Genomic DNA, 27,372 nt, shown 5'->3' with positions numbered 1-27,372 from the left:
AGTCACTCGCCTCTGAATCCTCTCCACCTCCTCCCCATCAAGAAGGAACCTAGGTGACCAAATCTGGGCACAGTAGTCGAGATGAGGTCTTATCAAGGCTTGGTACAGTGGTACAATAACTTGCTTGTCTCTGCTCGTCAAAGTATTTTTTCAACAACTAAGTGAGTTGATGAGCTGATTTAGCTACTTTTGCAATGTGCCCCTAAACTTCATCTCCCTATCCACCAACACTCCCAAGTCTCTGGCCTCATCAATCTACTGGAGTACAGTTTCACCAATGTGGTATACTGCTGCTAATCTTTTCACCCCAAAATGCATAACCTTACATTTTGTCACATTAAATTGACATTCATTCTCCTTAGCCCAGAACTCCAATCTATCCAAGTTGTCCTGCAAGATTTTGACATCTTCTGCATTCACTATCGCCCTACCCAACTTTGCATCATCAGAGAACAAATGAACTGTTCCTCTTAGATCCTTCCCTATATCATTAATGAACAAATTAAACAGCAGTGGTCCAAGAACAGAACCCTGCAGCACACCACTAGTCACAGGCCATCTTTTGAACTCTACTCCTGAATAAACTACTCTTTGATATCTCTCCATCAACCACCCACCTAACCATCTCACCAACCCTATATCCATTCCCATATGTTGTAGTTTCCGGATTAGAATTCCATGTGGTATCCTGTCAAATGCCTTTGCCAGGTCCAGCAGTATCACTGTAAACCCATTACCCTTATCCACTTTAGCCGTCACCTTGTTATAAAACTTGAGCAAGTTACTGAGGCATGATCTACCCTTCACAAAGCCATGCTGTCCCCCGTACAGTATCTCATTTTCATCAATCGATTCCTGTATTTTTCCTTTGACTATTTTCTCCAAGACCTTGACAACGACTCCTGATATGCTGATCGGTCGGTAATTTGCAACCGTAGTCTTGGATCCTCCTTTATGCAGTGAAACTATTTTCCCCTCTTTCCACACCTTCGGGACTAAACCAGACCCGAGACTCAGATTAAACAATATGGTCAAGGGCACTGATAATTCCTTAGCCACTTCACGCAAGACCCATGCTGGTATACTATCCAATCCCACAGATATATTCACATTAAGGTTCTGTAATAGACTATTCACCTCCACTTCATTCATCACAATTGCCATATAAACTAATGGTTCCTTAATTTTTTCAATGTCACCACCTGGATGATATACTTTTGCAAAGTGCTCGCTCAGTAACTCCGCTATATCGACTAATTCAATGACCTCCTTACCATCGTCATTCCTTAAAATCATTCTGCCATGTACAGTTTTTTCTTGCTTGCAGCATATTGAAAGAACTGTTTGGGATTCTCTTTAGCTTGCATAGCTAGTTTCCTTTCATAATCCGTTTTTGCTTTTTTTGCCACACTTGTTACCCTTCTGGCCTGCACTTTATACCATTCGTGTGCCTGCAGGTCACCCCTTTCTTTAAATTCCTTCCACAGTTGTTTCTTTTTTTGCAGCTCAAGCTTATTTATTATTATTATTATTATTATTATTACCACAGGCTACTCCAGGAGTCCTTAGACTCATCGAGGGAGGCCCTAAACATCATGTTCACGCAGCTGTTCAACATTCTCACAGTATTTATCATACCTTGCCTTGAACTCGCTCACTGTCATAGCACCCACAACAGACTCTGGCAGCTTATTCCACTCATTTACCACTCTAAAAGTAAAGAACCCAGCTCTAACACCCCTGCTAACCACGCTCTTGCCCAGCTTCCATGGGTGTCCCCTAGTTCTCCCACCACCAGTCCTTATCTCAAAAATATCATCTGGATTAATCCTATAGAATCCTTTTAGCAATTTGAATGTCTCAATCATGTCTCCCCTTTTCCGCCTATCAACTAGTTTCTGCAATGGTGTTATTCATCCATTTAACCCCTACTTGTTTTACTATTCGGACCCTAGGTATACAATCAGCCATAACCTCCTGTAAATGCTCCTTGACCACTTCCCATGCTCTATCGACATCCAGCCCTTGTAGTTGTACATGCCATGGTACTGATCCAAGCAATCTCCTAAGGTTGTCATACTTGCCAGCACGGTAATTCCACATATACCCTGTCTTAATCGAAAATTCGACACCTTTATCCATCTCCCAGGTCAAGACCTTATGATCACTCTCACCAATAGGTGGCAACATGGTCATATTCATTACAGTCAAATTCTGAGATGTTATTACCAGGTTAAGCACTCTCAAAAACGCATTCTCTATGCCATGAGAATGTGTCCCAAACCATTACAGAACCATCGAAATCTTTCACAGTTGGAAACAAGCACTCCAGCTAATAAGCTTCCTTCAGCTGACATCACACATGTATTCATTCATTTGCAGTAAAAAGTGTGAATGTGGATTCATCGGACCATTCACATCCCTCCACTATTGTGTAGCCCACTGCCCGTGATCTTTGCACCGTTTGATGCAATGACATGCATTAACGGGAGTGATCAAAGGCGTGTGTAAGGCAACCTGACACCGTGATATCCAACTCTGTGTAGTTCCTGGTACAGAGTTTTTGTTGAAATGAGTTTCCCATGACTGCAGTTGAATTTTTCAACTATTGCATTTTGCTGATGATGTTTGTCCTGTCAACTGCCATGCCGACATAACCTTAGAGACTGTTCCTCACCTAACATGTGCAATTTCAGCTGTTCTGGTCACAGATGCACCTGTCAGTCTGGCTCCAACAATTATGCCTCTTTCAAAGTCACTGAGGTCCTCTCTGGATTCCATTCTAACATACAATAAACAGCAGTAGGCTTTTGTTTGCCTTTCTACACACGTCCTTAGGAATGTTGGGAGTACATTTGCACATCAACTGCATATGTGTTTGGTGCATCATAGACATTGCAGCTACCGATAACTCGACCCAATAGCTCAGTGTTTCCATTTTTTTGTCCATTATCTGTATGTATCTGTATCATTCAACTAGTCTCTTTGAAGTGATGGTATCATCAATTCATTTTTTTTTTTGAACTTTTCTAGAATTATATTTTTTTTAAATAGAAGTTAGACATTTTACTATGGCTGTTAACTTGCATTTGTTGTAAGAAGATGTAAATTTTTCTTTGTTGTTCCTAAGAAGTAATCCTGTTTATAACTAATGTTTTATTTAGTAAACTTTATTATTCTTATTATTTTATTATTCCTTACTTCATAGAGAATTATGCCGATCACCCCCAGAGGAGGTTTCACCATTAGGTTGACACAGATTGGAATATAATTGGAAATGTCTGTCTTGGTACCACTTTTGTACACTAGCACTAATCAGGGTACAATTTTCTCTTTCACACATTCTCAAAAAAAAAAAAAAAAAAAAAGTAGTGATATGAGTCATCCCAGTTTCAGCTGCTTTATTAACATCAAGCATTTTAAATACATCATATAAAACTATATCATAGCATGATTAAAGAGAGAGAGACCACCAGGGTTACTTCTCTGTGTGATTATACAGAGAATGAATTTTCTTTAGTCTGACTGCCAGTTTCCTTTTATATGATGCTTTTTTCTTTGCATACCATGATTGTTACTTTTCTAGCCTACATATTATATATTCCCAATGCATCTGGACAGTGTATGCAGTCTTATACCATTTTCATAAATTCCACACTCTCTAATTTCAATCTTCATTTCACTCTTACTTTACTATCCACCTTTCTATATAACTGTATGCTGCTGCTTTCAGATGTGTTTTAACTACTCTCCATGCTCTATAAAACTTCCTCTGCCAACTTTTCATCCCATAATATTGATAAGTTGATATTGGAGTTTTTTTTTTCTTTTTCACTTATCCTCTATGCACATTCCTATTACAAATGAAACTTTCTCCTGCCTGGCTAACTTCAAGTACTTTGTGTCCATTTTTACCAACTGGTAATAATGTTGATATCAGCACCACCACCAGTAGTACATCTTCTGTGTCTCGCGGCAAATCCAAACACTAAAACCTCATGTTCCTTTCATCATGTCTAAGGTAGTTATTTTGTTGGAACTCCAGAAATCCACTTTTTTATTTTCATATGCTTGCTCTTTTTTTTTTCCAATTTGTAGTCCCCTAATGTACATTAAAAATTTGTATCCTCTACATTCTCAGCATACAACAATATGCATTTTCATCAACTCTCATTATTGTCATATTTAAGCAACAGACTTACCATGCAAAGAAATGGCAGTAATAAAGAGACCAAATTTATATTTAAACTTAATATACTTAATAGCTCATTTCTGAAAGGAAAAGATAGAGAAATAGAGAAAACATTAGCCACTGTGATAGCTGAAAAATCAGTTGCTTGATAGAATGCAGTGAATCACAAGGTAGTTGCTGGTGGTACACAAGCATATGTACATAATTATGGATGATATTGATTATAGCATCACAATCTTGATAACAAACAGAAGAATAAATCATTTTATGTGTTTTATAAAGCAGTCAAATGAAGATGAGAGAGTAGTATGCATAATTATTAAAAAAACTTTGTTAAGAGGTGAAAAGTTGTGTTATATCTTGCTAGGGCTAGAAATATTTTGAAAATTTAGATCTCAGTGCTGAAATTATAACCTACTTAGAATACTGATTTCATAGTAAAATATTATTATTATTTATTTTTATTTAATTTTTTTTTTTTTGAAGGGTCACACTTTTAATGAGCAACTAGCCAAGGAACTAAAAGAGAAAGGTTTGTATTGTGTGCTTTAAAGATTCAATTGCATGCTTTAAATGATTTCATAAAATTGAAATAAAAAATTCCAATTTGATTTAAAATTTCTTGTAGCATTATTGTTACTAGAAAATTTATAGTCACGTTGTTTGAAGATGGGAGTTCCATCCTCATGATTACAAAATAGTCTGTACTGTGTCATAAGATCTAGAGCTGAAAGAATTAGTTAAAAAAAAACATGTCCCCTTTCCTTCAATCCATAAATCTGCTCTTAAATTTTCTAAAAGTCCATTTCTTCATACATTGAAGATCTTGCACAAAAGAAGTGCACATGTAATTGTCATTTTACACCCAGGTGACAGTCAGTGATAGACCACACAAAAGAGTTGAAAAAAGTACATCAGCCTTATATAGCACATTGTCCATAATAGTGGATTACAAACCATAAAATAATTGCAGAGCTGATTATAGAAATATTTGCAACTTGAATAAATTAAAAGTTTATTAAACTGTCTGTCAGGATGTTATCAAGGTTGAAATAGAGATGGGAGTTATGTTTATCATGATGATGGGAAGGGAAGGGAAATGGGGGGAAATGGCATTGATGATAGCAGAGGAGGATTTAGTTGGAATTTTGCCCAAGGCAGGTAAGGCTATTAAGTGTATTATGTGAGTTAAATGTGTGTTTTGGCTAGTTTGCCTGTTTTGTGGATGAAAAACAAACTGAGTTTCCAGGAGAAAATCCTTTCCAACTCTGAGACTGGCTAGCTAACCTTCCACTGAAAATCCTTATTAAAGGTTCTCATCATCATCATCAAATTCCTGCCATGTACCCTCAAGGGGTGTACAGGATATGATAGTACTACATGAAAAATTTACATCATTGCTAACTTCCTATCTACAATTTTCCTCCAAATCAGTCTATTACTTGTCAAGACTCCAACATTACCAGATCTTATATATTTCTATCATCTAAGGCACTTTGTACTGTATCAATCCATCTATATCTTGGTATTCTTCTGGGTCATTTTCCTGCCAACCTGGCTGAGAATACTTGTTTTGCTAATCTTTCCTCGCCCATTCTGTTTAAGTGACCATTCCACCTGAAATTAGCTCTGGATGCTGACAATGTCAAGTTCTTTTCTAATACCCTCGTTTTTAATATGATATTGCCATTGATGCCATCTGTTCACGCCTATAATCTTTCTCAGGACTCTCATATCTGCAGTCTCTAGTCTTTGGTCAAGTGTTTTACTACTGCCTCAGCTCTCAGATCCATAAGTTAAAACTGGTTTGAACACTGTCTTATATACAGCTAATTTAGTGTTCCAACTAATTTCTCTCTTATTCCATATGAATTTATTCAATTGACTTCCTACAATATCGGCTTTGTTGATTCTGTTGTCTATTTCCATATTTAATTTGCCATCTTCACTAAAAATCGTGCCTAAGTAGGTGAAATGTTTTACTTGTTTTACAGGTTCTCCATTGACAACACAGTTGACATTTTCAATGATTCTGACTATTTTCATTGTCTTTGTCTTTTTATTGCTGACCTTCATACCATATCTATTACAACAGTTATTCAATTTAGTCAGATAATCTTGCAGACTTGTAGCGGATTTATTTAGAAGTATAACATCGTTCACATAAAGCAAAGAGCTGACATTAACATCTCCAATTTTGATATCATGTTTAATACCACTTTCCTTCATAATGTGATCCATATAGATAATAAATAACAGTGGGGATAATGTACATCCTTGTCTCACACACCAGATTTAATATTAAACCATCTTCCTGTTCTTCCTTCAATTCTAACTGCTGACTTACAACTCAAATAAAGACTAAGTATTGCTTGATATAATGCCCCATTGACACCATATAACTGTAGCATATTGAATAGCTTCTCTCTTGGCACCTTGTCATATGCCTTTTCCAAATCGACAAAACTTAAATACAGATCTTTGTTATATTCCCATGCTTTCTCGACTATTTGTCGTAAAGTGAAGATCTAATCCCGACAGCCTCTATTTGACCTGAATTCAGCTTGTTCTTCACCAAGCTTTTCTTCCACAATTCTTCTCAATCGTTTCTCAAGTATACTTGCATAGATCTTGCCAGGAACACTCAGTAGGGAAATACTTCTGTAATTCTCACATTTAGTTTTATTTCCCTTTTTATATATGGGTACTATGAGAGCTCTACTCCAATCGTCTGGAATTCGTCCCTCTGTCCAGGTCTTCTGAACTATGCAGTGCAGCCACTGTAAGACTTTTATACCTCCATACTTGAGCATTTCTAGTTGAATATCATCTACTGTCTTTCCACATTTCAGGCTTTTGATGGCCTTTTCTATTCAAGTATGGATATGCATTCCTGACTGCATTTATCACTATGCTGTCATCACTGCTTGTTTCATTTAGCAAATTTTCAAAATAATTTCTCCATTCTTCAAGGATATCTTTTCCTCCCATTTCCATTTCACCTTTATCATCTCTAACTCCTTTTACAGCACTCTTTCCTCCATTCCTAAGCTTCTTCCACAACCTCCAGAATATTTTGCCACCTTCTTGATATTTAATTTCTATGTTCTTGCCAAAGTCCTCCCATGACTTTTGTTTAGCTAGTTTTACACAGTGTTTAGCATTCTTTCATTTGTCTCTGTATTCTCTAAGAGCACAAGCTGAATTATTTGCCAGGAACTTTTGATATGCTTTCTTCTTTTCCTTCACTGCCTCTTTAATTTCCTGTGTCCACCATGCAGTTCTAAGTTTTCTGTCCTTGAAGACAACTTCACCACATGCCGCTCTAGCTGAATCAATCAGGGTTTTCTTCAAGGCTTGCCACTGAATCTCCAAGGTTTGGTTCCTGTTCTCAAACTTTTTCATTTTTCCTTCAATAATCTCTGTGTATTTTAGTCTACAGTTCACATCTGAGAGCTGCTCAACTTTTATTCGCTTTAAAACTTTCTTACATGTCATTCTTTTCAATATGAAATTCAATTTTATCCTGCTCAAGACTAAATAGTGATCACTTCCAATTTCAAATCCTCTGTACACTCTGGTGTCCTGCACCAGGGAGAAAACATCACTATCAACAATAACATAGTCAATGAGACTTTTCTTATTCCTTGCCTCTTCTCTCCATGTGAATTTGTGCACATTTTTATGTTGGAACATGGTGTCAGTAATAACCAGTTCATAGTAGTTGATGATGGGGAGGAGAGACTGACTGTAAGTGAGCAAGAGGTGTTTGGGGAGTTGAGTAAACTAGATGTAAATAAGGCTGTGGGACTTGATAATATATCACCGCGTATTCTGAAGGAATGTGCCAGAGAGTTGACACCTGCCTTGACATATTTTTTTAATACGAGTCTTGCACTTGGTCAAGTCCCTATAGTGTGGAAGGAGGGCAAGATTGTGCCACTTCATAAAGGAGGTGATCGAACTCAAGCATCAAACTATAGGCCTATTTGTGTGTCAGGTGTTGTGGTTAAGTTGTTGGAGAAGCTTGTGAGAACTAGGATCCAGAGTTGGGTTGACAACAATGGTATAATCTTTGATGGACAGCATGGATTTGCTAAAGGGAGGTTGTGTTTTAATAATCTACTTACTTATTACAATAAAGTGACTGCTTCCCTGGACAGAGGAGAAGGATACACAGTAATATACTTGGATTTCGCAAAAGCTTTTGATAGAGTACCTCATGATAAGTTGACAGTCAAACTAGAGCAGATGGGGTTGGATATTAGATTAGTGCATTGGATTGGAGACTGGCTATCTGATAGGTATCAACAAGTTGTGTATGGCGGTGCAATATCCAGGAAAAGGAAAGTCACTAGTGGAGTGCCTCAGGGATCTGTTTTAGGGCCATTACTATTTAACTTGTATATTAATGATATTGGCGAAGATTTGGATGGAGATATTCAGTTGTTTGCAGATGATGCAAAGTTGGGACGAACCATAAAGAGTAGTGAAGATGTTGTGGCCTTGCAAGAAGACTTGAATAAATTGAGTGATTGGACAAGCAAATGGGGATGCGAGTTCAATGTTGCAAAATGTAAGGTTTTAAAATTTGGAAAACAAAGATGGGATGCAGAATTTATGCTTGGTGAGAATATATTGTTGGAAGTAGAGGAAATAAGAGATCTGGGAGTGATAGTGGATAAGGATCTAAAATTTAGGGGACATATCGCCAAAATTGTGAAGACAACACAAAGACTTCTGGGAATGATGAGGAGGACACTGATGTGTAGAAGTAGGGAGATTCTTGTTCCATTGTATAAGGCTTTGATTAGGCCACACATGGACTATTGTGCCCAGATTTGGTCACCGGGTTTTCAGAAGGACGAAGAGATGTTGGAAAGGGTCCAAAGGCGACTGACTAAGTTAGTGTCTGACCTCTGGAATGTTGAGTATGAGGAAAGATTGAGAAGATGTAATTTGCAGAGTCTGGTGGAGAGGAGGAAGAGGGGAGATATGATAGAGACCTACAAGTTGGTAAGGGGGTTGTTATAAGATCAATGGTGGAGAAGTTCTACAGAGAATAGTGGGAGATCAGGGGAGAACCAGAGGTCATCCCTGGAAACTGTATAAAGAGGGTGTGAGTAGGGGAGTGAGAGGCAGGTTTTTTTCGTGCAGAGTTGTGAATGATTGGAATGCCTTGCCTGAGAGTGTTGTGTCTGCAAGGAGTTTGAATGTGTTTAAGACCCGGTATGATGAGATGTGTGTGAGATAAAAGGACCTCCTAGATGAGTCTTTGACTCCATGAGGTCTTGTTTAATAATAATAATAATAATGTCCTGAGCAGAAATCCAACAAATATTTGCCATTATTATTAGCTTTGCTCTTTTCTCCAAATTTTCCCAAAACATTTTTGTATGTATGTCTGACAATCACTTCTTACTCTGCTATCTGGATCCGCAACAAGGACCAACTTTTCCTTTTTTTCATTGTGTCAGTAGCTTTCTCTAGAGCCTCAAAAAATTCCTCCACTTCTACCTTAGTAGAACCTTCTGTGGGACCATAGGTACAAATAAGTCTCATTGTCCAGTTCCTGATATTTGCCCAAATCACTCTACTTGACACTGCCTGCCATTCAAGAAGATGAGCCATGTATTTTGTGTTGAATACTATGGCTACTCCTTCTTTTCCTTGATTGTCATTGCCTGAATATAACATCTTGTATTTATTGCTCAGAAAGATCTCACCAGTTTTTGTCTTTTTTGTTTCAGTCACCCCTATTATGTCGATCTGGTACTCATCTAATTCCTCCGCTAGCTGCATTTCTTTGCCATTCAGGCTTCTTATGTTGATAGCTGAAAACACACCCCAACTCAACATCACTCTGGTGATGTTGAGTTGGGGTGTGTTTTCAGATTTGGGGTGCTTAAGGGTCAAAGCTGTATAACTGAGAGGAGACCTCCACATAGCCTTTAAAGGAATGCGGAGAACCGACTAGGGCTTCTGACCTAATGTCCAATCCTCACCTTCTCGTGGTGCACCCTGTTGGGTATCTACCTGGATACTGAACGAACGAGGATGGGCTGGCAATTTGGGATTTAGCTGACCAAATTGCATTCCTATTGGTTAAACCAAAATACAAAACGATGGTACAACATGACAAAAAAATTATTAAATGTTCTTAGTGTCCTTAATGTGATTCAAACCCATTCAAGTTCTTTCTAAGTAAAGGGTGCTAAGGGAAATAGTGTCAGTGGTTTGAGACAGTATGGTGTTGGAGATGGACAAAATGATATATTTAATTGGATGATGTTACTACAGATAGGGAATGTGATGATAAGGAAATAAAAAGGAAAATTGGCTAGTAAATAAGAAAAAGGTAATTATAGTGATATAGATTAGAATGAAAGATCACAAAGAGCAAAGAAAATGAATTTTTGAAGGACAGCTCTTTGGGCAGAACTAAGGGATGGCATGCAAGAATCAAGATCCTGCGTTTGATCATTTCATCAGATGTCACTGTATGTAGAGCATTGAATTTTCCTCTAGTTGGTAAGTGACCATGAAGTGATTATCTGGATAGTTGCCAGCATTATGAGGAATTCTGTATGAAAAGGATATGTAGAACTGCCAGGCCAGTAATTATAGTAATAATTTCAGGACATAGCATGAAATGAGGAATTCAGTGCTCTTAGGCACTGTTGGGGTTAGAAGTATTTAGTCAAGCAATTCCTGAATTCCTAAGCAGGGGCGCTCTGGCCACATGTGCAATGTGTGCGATGCACACAGGCACCAGAATAGTAAAGGCGCCAAAGAGGAGGAAATACTTTAAAAAAAACGTTTTTTTAACGTGATTTTTTTACTGGGGGGGGGGATAGGAGCGCCAACTAAAGTTTTGCACACAGGTGCCGGATGCTACTGGCATTCCCCCGTTCCTAAGGTAGGGGTAAAATTGATGAACAAAGAAATTAATCATACATTCTGGAAGAAAACAGCATTATGGAGGCAGCATAAGATAAGCAATAATAATCAGTTGAGGAATACAATGCGCAATGCCAGGAAGGTAATTTTTTGGTAAGTATAGCAAAAGAGTGGTATGAGTGGCACTTAGCTAATCAGAACAAAAAAAAAAATCCCAGAGGGTTATTTCAGTATGCGATCAATGGGAGGATAATATTAGTTGGTAAAAAATGGTAACAGCTGCAGATAATATAGTTGTGTTCAATGAACAGTTCATCAGGATATTTCATCTTCATAAGCATCCATGCGGTTCTGTACCTAACAAGTACAGAAATGTTATAGCATGTTCATGGAAAATATAAAGCAGTAATGCTAATGAGCTCAGAAGAATTTTTTTCTTCTTTCGCTCCAGGATGGTAACAACAATGGAGGAGTATTTTGAAAGTATTATGACTATGCACTTTGCAACCATATGCCTGAGGAAGGAGTGTCCTAGGTTCGCTTCCCGTCGATGACGTGAGGAGCTTAAGGATCTTCCTCAGCCATAGCCAAGTTAGCCCGTCTTGGGTGTGGACAGCAGGGTTTTCCTCCCCAGTTTATCTGGGATTTTTCATCCTGCAAGCAGGCAAACAAGATAACTGTATCTAACAAGATATGAGAAAAATGTTAGAGATGTGAACAACAGAAGAAATAGAATTTGGAGTGTGTATTTGATAGACTCCAATTGAGGAGGATGCAAATATGTAGAAAAAGAGATTTGGATGTTTGGAATGCATGTGATGAGAGAAGGGATCTGTAAAAAAAAAAAAAGGGATGAATAAGAAGAGGTATGGAAGTGTACATTTAGAGAAGCTACTGTTTGACAAAGAAGAGAATATAAAAAAAGGAAACTAAATTTGAGTTGGCTGGAGAAGAGATAGTAGGAATTGCTTTTTCTATGATAGCTATAGGAAAGGAGGATCAAATAGCATGTTGCAAGGTAGTCGTGGTTGTTCTGCATGGAAGTATATTTTGTCTGTTAATTGCATGCATTCTTCTGGTAGGTTTGCATGTTTTGAGGGAAGTAAAACCAGTTTCCAGGAGGGTCACCTCCTTTCCCCATGAGACAGCTAACTCTATTTAAAAAACCTTTATAAAGTTTTTTACATACTAAATATGTTTCAAACTCAGATCTTGAACCAAAGGGCACCACTTATTGAGTGAGCTGCAGAGGCTCCATATCATAGCATTTAACTGGGAAAGGTAACAATGAACATATGAGTAACACATTTTTTCGATGAACTACTTTATTCATTATGCCTCCCAGAAACATTAGAAATAATGGGAATCAGTTTGTAGCCTTAGTAAATTCAGTTTGTCCAAACGTTATTGGTGTTAATGAAACATGGGTTGACTGAGGATGACATCCTAACAGGTACAGAAATGATATAGCATGTTCATGGAAAATATAAAGCAGTAATGCTAATGAGATCAGAAGAATTTTTTTTCTTCTTCTGCTCCAGGATGATAACGACAATGGAGGAGTGTTTTGAAAGTATTATATGAGATGGAGATAAGACAAAATAATTAGTGGGAGATTGACAGGGAAATGTTTAAGTAAATTAGTGAATACAAGAACAGCAATCAGTCATGATAGTACAGACTAAAAAAGAAAGAAAGAAATCATTAGCTAACAAGCACACAGAAATATGTAACATGTACTATTCAACTGTACATTCATATCACTTATATTAGCACACATAAATGCAAAAAGGCGAGGAAGAAGTGAAAACCTTTGGAAACTTACTTATCTAAAAAATTTCTTAAATCGCCAATCAGATTCTCAACACTTCTGTGATTGCATTTCAGGGATTAGCCTTTCATTTAGCCATATAGAGGTTACATTCAATAAGAAACAGCACTTTTACTACTAATTTTTGAGAGGTTCCTCAGACCTATCAAATGATTATGGATTTTCACTAGTCTAAGTGTGGGTGGTTCGTGTAGAAGCTGTTAGTATTCCATTAATTACTAAAAGCTAGTATTTGATTGATTTTTGTCCTATTCACTAACATTTATGAAATGTCACTGTTGTTAGGGATGGTGAGAATATTGATGTATTTAACAACTTGTGTTTGTGCTGGCTTCCTCTAGACCAGCTTTTCTCAATCTTTTTACACTTGAGCAATCCCTGAAATAATTTTTCGGTTTCAGGAACCTCTGCATAAAAATTACTGTATCTTTATGTTTATTTATTTATACGATATTCTATATATATTATTTATATGATGTTTTTTTCATTCATCACATTTCACAGAACCCCATTTGAGAAACGCTGCTCTAGACCATGAAATCAAAGTATAAATTCTTATTTTTATTTATTTTTATGTGAAGTGAATTCTTCAATGCTGACTGTTTAGATGTGGTGAAAAGTTTCGTACTGTAGAAGAAACATGTGGCAAAATTTTGTATATGGGACAGTGTTAAGAGTATTCTTTTTAAAAGATGTCCTGAAGAAGTTCTAAAAAAATAAGATTGGAAAACACATGAGTGTACCATCTGTTTTTGTGTAAATTGCTCTTTTTCAAATGGTGATTAACTAAAATAGAAAATAGGGCTTAGATATCAGGAAGAAATTGAACTTGATTAATCCAGTGTATGAAGAAGGATGTTGAGAAGCCAAGTGAAAAAATTTTAATACAGTGGGCAAGGGTTTGCTAGTGATAAGAGAAAACATATTTGGAAAATACACTACCAATAATTGTCTGGACACCCCTGTTTGGAACATTCCAAGCGTTTTTAATAATTATAAAAACCTGTGTATAGATAGTAGGAAGCAGTATTTCATCGTAGCAGTTGAATACAGGCAGTATGGCAACTCGCGTGAACTCAGTGACTTCGACAGAGGTGTCATCGTGGGCTGTCACATTGGTGGCACATTACTGCTCAACTGGAGTATCCAAAATCGATGGTTGGTAATGTGATCAACAAATGGAGATGTTCTGGCATCACTAGTGCATGAAAACACCCAGAGCGGCTGCCAAAAATAACTGACAGGGACAGGAGGGTGTTAAAACAAGTGGCATGCAAAAATCGGCTACAATCGGCACAGACCATCATGATGAGTTTCAGAGTGCCAGTAACACCACATTGTGCATAATACTGCACGAAAAGAACTCCATTTACTGGATTTCTATGGAAGAGCAGTGGCCCACAAGCCGAACATCACAACAACGAACAAGGCAGTTCATCTGGCCTGGTGCAAAGAGCTTGTGAACTGGACAATTGACCAGGGGAAAGCAGCAGTCTGGAGCGATGAATCAAGGTTCACCTATTTCCAGTCTGATGTCAGGGTGTGGGTGTGGAGGCAGCCTGGTGAACGCTTGTTACCACAGTGTGTTGTACCCACAGTAAAGTTTGGTGGTGGAGGAGTAACAGTGTGGGATGCATTCAGCTGGTTTAGAGTGGGACAACTGGTTATCTGTGGTTCCATGAAGGCAGCTCAGTACCTTGATATTCTGGATAATCAGGTGCTGTCTATGCTGTGGAGTTTTTATGAAACAGATCTATGTTACTATCAAGACGACAATGCCCCATGCCACAAGGCTGCAGCTATTATGGAAGTATGAAGAGATGGGTGTTAAACGACTGCCTGAGCAGTTCTAACTTCAACTCTGTCAAACACCTGTGGTATGAATTGGAGCAGTGATTGAGGTCCAGAACAGCACATTCTTGATCTGTCACTGAACTCAGTGCTGCTTTGATGGAGGAACAGAGATAAATTCCACCTGATGTCTGCCTCACATTGGCAGAAAGCCTCCTTCAAAGGGTGCAGGAGATGATCAAAGCCAGAGGTGGACATACCCAATATTAGGGTTCGCAGCTGGTATCAATGGTAAATTGCTAAATTGTCCAGACAATTATTGGTAGATAGTGTATTTGTATGTTGGAAAAATCAGAGCAATTTTTATTGGCCACAACCCAATTTATGTTTGTGGATTTTGAGTAATTCAGATTATGGGAATGAGAGCTGCAGTTGTAAGCTTTCATTCTCTCTTTGATCTTCACAGACCATGAACTTAGTTAAAAATGAGGAGGAGGCACAGGACATCACTGACACATATTCTTTGAGTGGCTCTCTAATATATTGGCTGCATAGAATAGGAGTTTCTGGATACTGCACTAAATTTGAATCACAATGTAAGCAACAGATATGACCATGGCCCAGGATACTATTGCTCTCTTCTTTGAGGATAAGAAGACAAGTTGATTATTAACCAGTTTATCTGTTGATAATTGGAAGCAACTGCAAGAGCTCTCTGCTACATTGAATGTTAACCTATGCATGATTTTATGAGATGTCATTGAAGTTTCAGCTACCAAAGAATGAGAAAATAAAAAGCATTTACAAAAATTACCAACCTCACAAAGCTATATCTGAGCAGACTATTACCCAAGTATATATTTCTCAACTGTTTTCTGTTACTTTCAAAGAAAAGACCATCATTATGCATTCTGAGCTCAACCACAACTTTGTCATTATGCTTAAAGCCAGGGATTCTCAACTATGGTACGCGTACCACTACCAGGTGGTACGAAAACAGATTTGCTTACTGGTACATCTAATATCTTGAATTAAATATAGTGGTATGCCACTGGAAAAGGTTGAGAACCCCTGCTTAAAGCCATACTTGTTTACCTGACTTCCCATCCAGCTGTGCACAGATCTGGTCACCTGGACTTCTTTGGCACTGAGGAAGAGGTGAAGAGAATCCAGAGGCAAGTCTATGGAATGAATCTTATGAGGACAAGTTGAAGATTTGTGGGTTACAGAAATTGGTTGACAGGCAGAAAAGAGGTGATATGATTGAGACATACAAATTAGTGAAAGGTGTTTACTAGATTAATACAGAGGAAATTTTTCAGAACAGGACTGGTGGTGGGAGAACTAGAACTATCCTTGGAAACTGAGCAAGAGTGTAGTTCACAGAGATGTCAGGACTAAATTTTTTGCATGGATAGTGGTGAATGAGTAGTTGCGATGACTATCAATGGATTCAAGGCAAAGTATGATAGATACTGCACGAATGTTGGATAGTGCTTGGCATGATGTTTAAGACCTCTCTCTCTTGATAAGTCTAAGAACTCCATGGAGTAGCCCATAAATATATATTTCAGGAATTATAAAAGCAACTAGCATTGTAAGCTACATAATGTCAAACTGTCAGTTCATCATAAAAGTGATGTCATTTTTTATATTGTACGTGTTCAAATGTGTCTCAGCTTGTCAAAACATGAATTTTTAAAGCTTTATAATTACTGCTAAGCTGAGGCAGCCTCATTCCAAGGAATTCCACCTTGCAAGAACATCATACATAAATAACTTATGTATATGTATCCTTTATTACTATGGAGGTCACTTGAAGAACACATTAGGCACATCATACTTTATGAGTTCAAAAAGGGCAACAATGCTGCTAACACTGTAAAAATGTGCAAGAAGTGTATGGTGATAATGTTTTAAATATGTGAAAGTGCCAGCAATTTTGACAAGGAGACTTAAGCTTGAAAGACTCCCCTCACTCTGGGTACCCTGTCTCTCTCTCTTGATAATGATATACTGGAAGCTGTAAGAAATGCCAATGCAACTGTTGAAGATTTAGCAGAAAATCTTAATTCATTGTAATCGACTATCCATTACTATTTGCAAGAACTTGGAATAGTGTCTAAGTTTGGCAAGTGGATTCCTCATTAACTGACGAACAATTGAAGAAAGCATGTCAACATCTGCACTGCTCTTCATTCTCGAGAGGTTCAATCTCTGTTTTTGAGTTGTGTAGTCGCTGGTGATGAAAAGTGAATACTTTTCATCAAGATACAACAAGAATTTAAATGCCAAAGGCAATGGGTCCATTCAGGGAAACTGGCCAAACCTCAGCCATCAAGAACTTCACCCTCAGAAGTTTTTGTTAAATGTTTGGTGGGGTATGGCTAGTCTGGTATTATACACTTTGAACTCTTGCCACAAAAACCAAGCAGTCACAGCTGAAGTATACTGTGAACAACTCAATCAATTGAATGAAAAACTGTACCAAGATTGAAGAACTTGGCTGGGTAAAGTTTCCACATCCTCTGTATTCTCCTGATCTTGTAACTTCAGATTACCTGCATCAAAGTTTTCAACATTTCATTAATTAAAAACAATACATCAGAGGCACTGAAATTGAGCCTATGCGACTTCTTTGTCTCCCAACCCCCTGAATTCTATAGCCATGGCATTATGAAGCTTTCACAATGTTGGAAGAACATTATTGAAAGAGGTTCAAAAATTCATGATATTAGCCACACCATCCGGATGCAAAAAGGCAAGTTGAAGGAAATGATTGTCTTGGTTGGTACAAATGATTTGAAAGGCAAGAAGTATTCTATGAGGAAAGATGTAAAGGAGTTGTTAGAAGGAGCAAAACTGAAGAGTGAGAAAGTGAAGATTGTAAGTCTCCTACCACGCTATGATAGAGGCAAACTGAGGAGGAGGGCATTGATAGCCAATAAGTCTATATGTAAATTTGCAAAAGGAATGATGTAGAATTTGTGAATCTGTGGTCTCTGTTTGACAAAAAGAAGGATTTGTACAATGCTAATGAACTGCATCTAAATAGTTTTGGTGTCTGGAGAGAGAGTTTTGTTCACCGAGCATTCCAAAGTGCAAATTCAGGGTAACTTATGCAATTAGGGTGGAAGCAAATGAGTTTGTGTGAAGGCTCCTATGAAGCGAGCGAGGAATCTAGTCTCTCAAGCAGAAATATTGAATAAGGTAGTTAATTCAGAAAGTAAAGGTGGGTGGGGGACTAAAGGAATGCTGCAGTTTCTGTATACTAATGCCAGGAGTATCAGGAACAAGAGGGAGGAGTTTTCGGCATTGGTTAGTGCAACCTCACCAAGAGTTATAGGCATTAGTGAAACTTGGCTAACAACAGATGATGTAGTCACAGGGATTGAATGTGAAGAGTTTAGTATTTTCAGAGGAGATAGAATGTTGGAGATACAATATATACAGTTGGTTGTTGCTATAGGCCAGGGAGTTCCACAGATGATCTGGAAGACATGCATTGCCAAATTAGTACGCGTACAGGTCGAGTGATTATTATGGGGGACTTCAACTATGGAGATATAGACTAGAAGTAAGAAAGATCACGTGGCATGAAGGATATAGAATTTACACACCTACTGAAATCATAATTTCTTGAGGCAGCATGTGATGGAGGGAACTAGGGGTGTGAGAGAATTGGACCTGGTCATAGGATCAGAAGAGCTATCCATAACCAAGGTGACAACATTGCCTCCAATTGGTGAAAGTGACCATGCAGTCTTGACTTGGGAGATTGTAAAACACGAGGAATAGTCTATCAACACTGCAGGGTACAGATGTTAGTAGTGCATGAGATATAGTTATATCCCATTCATGACAAAATCATAAGGTCATCTAGAGCAGGCGTTCCCAACCCTATGCCCGTGGGCACCATGCCACCCGTCAACCTTTTTGTGTGTGCCCGCTGCTGTTTAACCGTGTGCCGTATAGTTTGAAATAATCACGTGCACATCACGCAACAATTCATGGCATTTTATATGACGCATGCGTTAATGACACATGACGAGTATTAAACCCATACAATGTAAAGTAGACGTGCATTCGAAGTTGTTTATTATCTGTTGCTAGTTATATGCGCATAACTTTAATGGTGTCTTATACTTAAATTTTTGAAATATTTTGATTTTTAGTCCTAAAATGAGTGAATCAAATAAAAGTAAAATTTCAAGTAAAATTGAAAAAATAGATGGTGCCTGTCACCCTACCGGTATTTTAAAATGTGCTCTAGGAAACAAAATGGTTGGGAACCACTGATCTAGAGGAAGCAGTATTAAATTGTAATCTAGGTTAAGGAGAGTTAATCAGGTAGGAGTTAGCTGGATTAATAATATCATTAAACAAGAGCTGAAGAAGAAGAAAATGATGTGGAGGGTATATAAAGAGAAAGGTAAACAGTACAAGGAGTAAAGAGAAAGCTAAACAGTACAAGGCTTAGGCAAGAAATGTGACCAGCATATCAAGGATGGCAAAATCAGATTACAAGAAGAATCTGGCCTAGCAGGCCAATAAAGAGTTCTTTTGTTATGTGGCAAGTAAGTGGAAGAATAACTATGGAAGATTAACCTTAATGAGGGATCATTATCACACATATTAAGGGGGAGACATGAGGAGACAGAAGCAAATAAAATAGTTGCATTACCTGGTGACCACTTTGCAAAGGTATATCATCCTAGTGAGGTTACTGCTGTGATATATGTAACAGAGACTGATGTGGAAACAGGTGGATGAATTGGAGGTTCTTAGGATATTGTAGAATCTCAATGTAAATACAGCTGTGGGATCAGGTGGGATATCAGCTAGGTTTTTCTGAGAATGTGCAAGGAAACTGGCAATGCCTTTGATTAGGCTGTTTAATTTAAGTCTCAGCTGTTGTAGAGTTCCAAGGGAGTGGAAAGAGGACAAAATCATTCCTTTGCATAAGGGAGGTTCTAAGACTGCAGTAGCAAATTATAGACCAATCAGTATCTCGGCTTCGTGGAATTTAATCAAAGGGAATTCGTCCATTGTAAAGTCTGTGGAATGTATGCTTTGCCGAAAGCGGCTAGAGTTTGGTTTCAGAGCGATAGTAGTGGGAAAGTGTGCCGAAAGTGTCATGTAAGCGAGGATCTGAAGTGTGTCTCAGGTCACGAGATTGACACAGTGCAGTGTTTCTCAAAGTGTGGTATGTGTACCTCCGGGGGGGGGTACGCAAAAGGTCTTCAGGGATACGTGGCAATTTTTGGCTATGCTACATTAACGCATGGAATCATTATTAAGAAAAAAATAATTATTTTAAACATATATATTTCTCAATAAATTATATATTATATATGAATTCTCCTACTCAAAGTGCAAATTACTATCACTAGGACGTTCACATCCTGGCGATAGTAACTCGCTCACTGCGATAGACAACATGCCCTCCCCAACAGCGTCACTATACCGAAGATGCAAGAAAAACAAGTAATTTTATTGTATCACTGAATAAGGTATACAGACATTTGCAGTCTGTGTAATATATTTCTCAACAAATAGTGCAATTAGAGACAACTTGGATAAAAATGGCACTAATTAATGAATCGCATCTCCCCTCCACCAGAAACTGCTGTATAGACTCAAGCAAAAACCATATGTTGCCGGTGCACCATATGGTTTTGCTTGACACCACCCTGTCGGGAACGTGTTAAAACTAAAAAATATATAGTGAACGTGTTTCAGATATTATGGAATTTGGTTGTAGAGAATTAGCATTTCAACTCAATTATTGGCTTGCCTTTGTCTTTGGTTTGCACGATCTTTTGTTAATACAGCACCAATCATATGCACTTCTTCATAGCTGCTCTATCTCTACTGGCCTACCATTGTTGTCTGTTTCGCTCTATGCTTTTACTTCTCATTAGTCATTTGTGAAGGATTGTTCATTACGTATCTCAAGTCTGGTAAATTACTGGTAATTTTTGCTCGAAATAATGAGAAGTAAAAGCATAGCGCAAAACAGACAGCAATGGTAGGTCAGTAGAGATAGAGCACCTATTAAGCTATTTGGGTAGATGACTTTCATGATGCACACAAGGAAACTGTTCTCGATGTGAATAGGAGCTTCTTGGTAAGTCACACCATTTTCCGTTTTTTTTTTCTGAAAACTAGTTTCTGAAAATCCCCACATATATCTTGCACCACGATTTTTTTAGCTTTAATTTTGGGAAAAAAAAGTGAGAGTTATATTCGAGTAAATACGATAATTTATTTAGCTTTCAAATTCTTAAGTATGGATCATTGGTTAAAGACTGGATTTATAAAACGCATAAAAGTGAGCAATATAGCAAATACAAGTAGCTGTAAGCAACAAGAAAACATCGATATGTATCTGGATCAAATGAAATTGATAAGGGTGTGTCATCTGACATCTCTAGAGAACCAACTAGGAAGAAGATGAAAAATCTTCGTAAGTATGATATGAATTAGTTGAAATGTGGATTTTCATGGATAGGAAATGAACCTATTCCAAATTTTGTTATTTTTTGTTTACATGAACATATAAATTCAAATATACTTTATTTATTATTTTGATAAGGGGGTACTTGGTAATAATGAAAATTTAAGAAGGGGTAAGCAGATATCTGAAGTTTGAGAAACACTGACATAGTGGATGAAAGTCAGAATGCAATAGAAAATTGTGATGTAATGCCAGATAGCATAGAGAGCGAGTTTAAAAATGATAAAGTTGATGGTGAAAGTAAAAGTACAGAGCGAGTGAATAGTTTGACTGATAAAAAAAAAATGAAGAGTTAGCTGCAATGAGGGAGATAGCTCGGTTGCACGGAGTGATACATAGGGCAAAGCGGCAGCTGGAGCGATTACAAAAATGTCTACCGAGTGGATCAGCTAACAAAAAGAAACAAGTGCATGATAAGATAAATGAGAACATGATCAGGAATGAAAGAAAAATTAAGGATGAGTGTTATATGGTGATTCCGTAGCAAAAGGTGTAACAGATGAGAGTTCGACAAAATCGTGCTTTCCGTGTGGGAAAATTAATAATGTAAGTGAGGCTATTAGAGCACAGAAGCATAAGGGTGAAAGAAATGATAGTAATGGCCGTAACGAATGATTTAAAAGGTGAAAAATTTGCTATGAGAAAGGACTTGAAAGAATTACTAGAGATAGCAAAATGAAAGAGTGAAAGAGTTAGTCTGTTGCCACAGTATGACAGAGTAGAATTGAGAAGGAGTGCCATAATTGCAAATGACTCTATGCATAGGTTATGCAGAAGGAGTGATGTGGAGTGAGTTTGATGGGTGAAAGGATTTATATAAGGATGGTTTGCATCTGAATGGATTTGGTCTTCGGAGACTGGAAAAATTGTTGCTGAATGAAGTGAAAGTGGATGTGCAGAATCAGGAAAACTAGAGCTTTTAGGGAGGGTGGGGATGCTGTTGAGTGGACATTCGGACATCAGTGAGGCAGTTGAGTGTAAGAATGTTTAAAATATGCCTGCATTAGGATGAAGGATAACAAACCAAAATGGGATAGTTAGTATAACACATCAAAATAGGAGTGGGGCTAGGAGACTTCTGCACTTTATGTACACTAATGCCAGGAGTATTTGGAACACCAGATGAATCTTTGACTCCATGAGGTCTTGGTAATAATAATGAGGAGGAGGAACTTTTGGCCTTGGTTAGTTCTTCCTGGCCACAGGTTATTGGCATAGTGAGACATGGCTAACAGAAGATGATATAGTTAGTGGGGTAGAATGTGAGGGGTATAGTGTGTTCAGAAAAGACAGAAAGAAAAGAATGGGGTGAGGAGTGTTATTGATGATAGCTGATGAATTGCAGCCAAAGAGAATAGAAGTTCGACTTCAAGATAGTGAAAATAGCACATTTGAGGCCAGCAGAACAAAATTTACAGTTGGGTGCTGCTATAGACCAGGTGATGGAATAGATGGTGGAGATTGTATGCATAAACAAATTGATGAAATGAGTGGAAGGAGGGTAATTATTATGGGGGATTTCAACTATGATAACATTGATTGGAAGGAGGAGAGGACACATGTGAGGAAGGAAATGGATTTATTCAATTATTAAGGGATAACTATCTGAGACAGCATGTAATGGAATATACTAGGGGGTTCGAGAGTGCTTGACTAGTAATTGCATCTGAGAAATTGACTATTATGAATATGACCATATTGCTGCCAATTGGTGAGAGTGATCTTGACCTGGGAAGTGGCTAAATGTGTGGAATTTTCAATTAAGACAGGATACATGTGGAATTAACAGGCTGGTAATTATGACAAGCTTAGGAGATTGCTTGGATCAGTGCCATGGCATGTTAAACTGCAAGGGCTGGATGTTGATAGTGCATGGGAAGTGGTAAAGGAGCATTTGAGGGAGGTAATGACTGACTGTATACCTAGCGTCTGGAGAGTAAATCAAGAGGGAGTTAAATGGATGAATAACACCATTAAGCTTGAGCTGCAAAAAAAGAAACAATTGTGGATGAAATTTAAGGAGAAAGGTGACCTGCAGACATACGAACAGTACAAAGCACAGGCCAGAAGGGTAACTAGTGTTGTAAGAAAAGCAAAAGCAGATTATGAAAAAGGAAGTTAGCAATGCACGCTAAAGTGAATTCCAAACAGTTCTTTCAATATGCTGCAAGTAAAAGAAAAAATGTATATGGCAAAATGATTTTAAGAAATGCCAATGGCAGGGAGGTAACTGAATCAGTTGAAATAGTAGAATTACTAAGCGAACACTTTGCAAGAGTATATCATCCATGCTGTGATATTGCAGGAATGAGAGAACAAATGGCTGATACAGGAATTGAACTGAATGAAATGGAGGTGTCCGTGGGATTGGATGGTATACCAGCTCGAGTCTTACATGAAGTGCCAAAGGAATTGTCGGTTCCCTTGACCATATTGTTTAATTTAAGTATCAGCTCTGGGTTAGTCCCGAGGGGGTGGAAAGAGGGGAAAATAGTTCCATTGCATAAAGGAGGTTCCAAGACTGCTGTTGCAAATTACTGACCAATCAGCATATCAGGAATCGTTGTCAAGGTTTTGGAGATATTAGTCAAGAGCAAAATACAGGGGTGGATAGATGAAAATGGGATACTCTATGGAGGACAGCATGGTTTTGTGAAGGGTAGATCATGCCTCAGTAACTTGCTCATGTTTCATAATACAGTGACGGCTGAACTGGATAAGGCTAATGGATTTACAGTGATACTGCTGGACTTTGCTAATTTGTTCGACAGGATACCACATGGAATTCTAATCAGTAAACTGCAGCACATGGGGATGGATATAGGGTTGGTGAGATGGATAGGAGGGTGGTTGATGGAGAAATATCAGAGAGTAGTTTATTCAGGAGTAGAGTCCAAAAGAAGGCCTTATTAGTGGTGCCGCAGGTTTCTGTTCTTGGATCACTGCTATTTAATTTGTTCATTAATGATACAGAAAGAATCTGAGAGGAACTGCTCATTTATTTGCAGATGATGCAAAATTGGGTAGCGCAATAATGAATGCACATGATGTCAAAATTTTGCAGGATGATTTGGATAGATTTTCAGTCTGGGCTAATGAGAATGGATGTCAGTTTAATGTAGCAAAGTGTAAAGTTATGCATTTTGGGATGAAAAAATTAGCAGCAGTATATCACATTGGTGGAACTGTACTCCAAGAGCTTGATGAAGCCAGAGATTTGGGTGTGTTGGTGGATAGGGAGTTGAAGTTTAGGGGGGCACATAGCAAAAGTGGCTAAATCAGCTCACTTGGTTACTGAAGAATACTTGGACGAGCAGAGATAAGCAAGTTATTGTTCCTCTTTATCGAGCCTTGATAAGAGCCCATCTTGACTACTTTCCCAGATCTGAGCTCCTGGGTTTGCTCTTGATGGGAAGGAGGTAGAGAGGATCCAGAGGCCGAGTGACCAAGATGATAGCTGGATAATGGAATGAACCTTACGAGAATAGGTTGAAGATCTGTGGGTTACAGAAATTGATTGATAGGCAGAAAAGGGGCGATATGATTGAGACATTCAAATTACTGAAGGGTTTTTACAAGTTAATTCAGGGGAAATTTTTCAGAACAGGTCTGGTGATGGGAGAACTAGGGGCCATCCATGGAAACTGAGCAAGAGTGTAGTTAGCAAGGGTGTTAGAACAGGTTTTTTACTTGGAGTAAAATGGTGACATGACTGTAAATGAATTCAAAGCAAAGTATGATAGATACTGTGCGAATGCCGAATAGTTGTTCAGGGCCTCCCTCGATGAATCTAAGGATTCCTTGGAGATGCCCGTGATGATGATAATAATAATAATAGGAAATGTTAGGTCTGGTATATGTCATTTATATCCATGGAGGTTGATGTACAGATGGAAGTCATTAATTTTTAATTTAGTGTTTTACTGAGCAAAGTGAACTATTTGCCATTGGAAACCGTCACATCTCTGTCACAGTTAGATTCAACCGATAGCGTGTTCGTTGGGAAGCAGACACATTACCCACTTTCATCATCTAGGCCAGCAATAGTCTGAAATATTTACACAAACTTTTGTTAACACAATATGTAACTGAAAATTAATTGCACAAAGGGAAATGAAAACAGAGTATCAAAATTGACACATCCTAGCAATGTTTTGACTACTTTTATCAATTGTTTACTTCTCATTGAAGTCTGGAATGTTCTATTACAAATATACTATACTAGATACCTCTATCATACATCTTTCTCAACTTTAAGACTACAAAATATATTAATTCAACTTTATTTGAATGTAAACAGTTATTTTCATGCTTACCTTATTTGAATTAATATTCGATTGTTATATGGACCAAAGAGATTTAGCTTGTTAACTATACTTATCCTGATTATATTTTTTCAAAATATTGAATAACAAAATTTGTTTTAGTACGCTACTGGATAGGACCATTTGCTTCTCCAGAGTACTTACATGTTGCTTCAGGATTACCTAAGACAAGGTCTGGGAAAATTCTAAGACGTGTTTTGCGTAAGATTGCTGTAAATGATACAAATTTAGGTGACTTAACTTCACTAGCTGATGAACAGATTATTGAAGAATTATTCAAGACCCGCCCATCAAATGCTTAACTAACAAGATATCTTATCCCAATGTCAGATGAAGTTTGAGTTCTTGTATCATTCTTTAAGGTATGGTGCAAATTATGGAATATAATTTTAGTATGTAATTTTACAAAGGAAAGTGTTCAGACTTATAAACTGTATTATAAACAATGTTCAAGCATGGTTTAGATTAAATCACTTTAAAAGAGGGAGGGACTTAAATATCATTAATCTATTTTGATAGTAAAGGATAGCAAATAATTTACTAGTTTTCTACATAACCATAATTTGATATAAAAAATATATAACAGCAGTTATCAGATTTTATAGGAAAAAATCATTAGCTTTTAATAAATTACAAAATTTTATCATTTTATTACATGACACCTCCCTGACCCATTGCAGGAGGACACTACCCCCCCCCCCCCCCAATAGTATTTTTGCCTGTTAATTGCATGTGTTCTCTGGCCAATTTGTCTGTGGTTAAAATATACATTTTTGATACTGTCCAAGAAAGTAATTCAGTTTTTAATGGATCATTTCACTTTTAAGTTTTTGTTGCATTTGATTCATTTATATTAAGTTTTTCTCTAATATCTGTAGTGTTGTTTCTTTGTTTGAAATGCTTATTACTCACATTTTAATACTACGCATGTTTTGTTCTTTAGCAATTGTGTGAAAGTAGATGCTGATGCTATGTTGTGATTAGAGAGTAAATTATTTTTTCCTCTTTTGCTTGATATTAATAGTATGCTTGTTGGCTTATTTATACAAAATAGATGATTTTTATATAATATTCTGCAACTAGTGTTGTCTTAATCATGGAACATGACCTTAAGCTTTTACAGACACGAGTTATATATCATAGATTTTTGTGTTCATATGCCAAATAAGCTGTTGTTGGAATGAGACCAAGAATCTGTTTTTGAGGCAACCTTAATTGCTTCAAAAACAGATTCAACATTAAGTAAGTAATGAAGTAGAATAATTTTATATCAAGTGTGTTTTCAGTGCTCAGTCTGTTGGTTATGCAAGTTAAGCCCTCCCTAACAGCATCACTATACTGAAGATGCAAGAAAACAAGTAGTTTTATTGTATCAGAAACTTTTAAGATTTTGTGTGCATGTGATTTATTTATATTAAGTTTTTATTAAGTTTTTCTCTAATATCTGTAGTGTTCTGTTTCTTTGTTTGAAATGCTTATTATTATTACTCACATTTTAATAGTATGTATGTTTTGTTCTTTAGCAATTGTGTGAAAGTAGATGTTGGTGCTATGTTGTGATTAGCAATAGTTGTTACACACCATATAACTTTATTAAATTCTGAATAAAATTAGCTTTATCTCATGATCAGTAGGGAAGTTGAGGCAACTAAGGTTATGAAGTAGAATAATTTTATATCAGTAGTGTGTTTTCAGTGCTCAGTCTGTTGGTTATGCAGGAAAGAACAATAATAATAATAGAAAAAAGTTTCTAGGAGTGGAAAAATCTTTCACTTCCATTCAAAACTGGCTCAGTTTCATTTAGAAACATAGA

At 37.4% G+C, this 27,372-nt stretch overlaps 1 protein-coding gene across 1 annotated transcript in view; it reads left to right on the top strand.

Annotated features, from left to right (window-relative positions):
- The window catches only part of LOC150107505 (acetyl-coenzyme A synthetase, cytoplasmic-like), a 319,474-nt gene extending 293,613 nt beyond the window's left edge, over nt 1-25,861 (top strand). The window contains exons 15-16 of the mRNA XM_090391354.1: nt 4,679-4,724; nt 25,662-25,861. Coding sequence (XP_090247480.1) covers nt 4,679-4,724; nt 25,662-25,861 — 246 coding nt within the window. The remainder of the gene's footprint in view (nt 1-4,678; nt 4,725-25,661) is intronic.
- Nucleotides 25,862-27,372: the final 1,511 nt, after the last annotated feature.

This window comes from Typopeltis vanoorti, chromosome 4 (assembly GCF_054136105.1).
Source record: "Typopeltis vanoorti isolate ZY-2024b chromosome 4, IOZ_Tvanoo_1.0, whole genome shotgun sequence".
Taxonomy (NCBI): Eukaryota; Metazoa; Arthropoda; class Arachnida; order Uropygi; family Thelyphonidae; genus Typopeltis; species Typopeltis vanoorti.
This window is presented reverse-complemented; position numbering and strand designations above follow the sequence as displayed.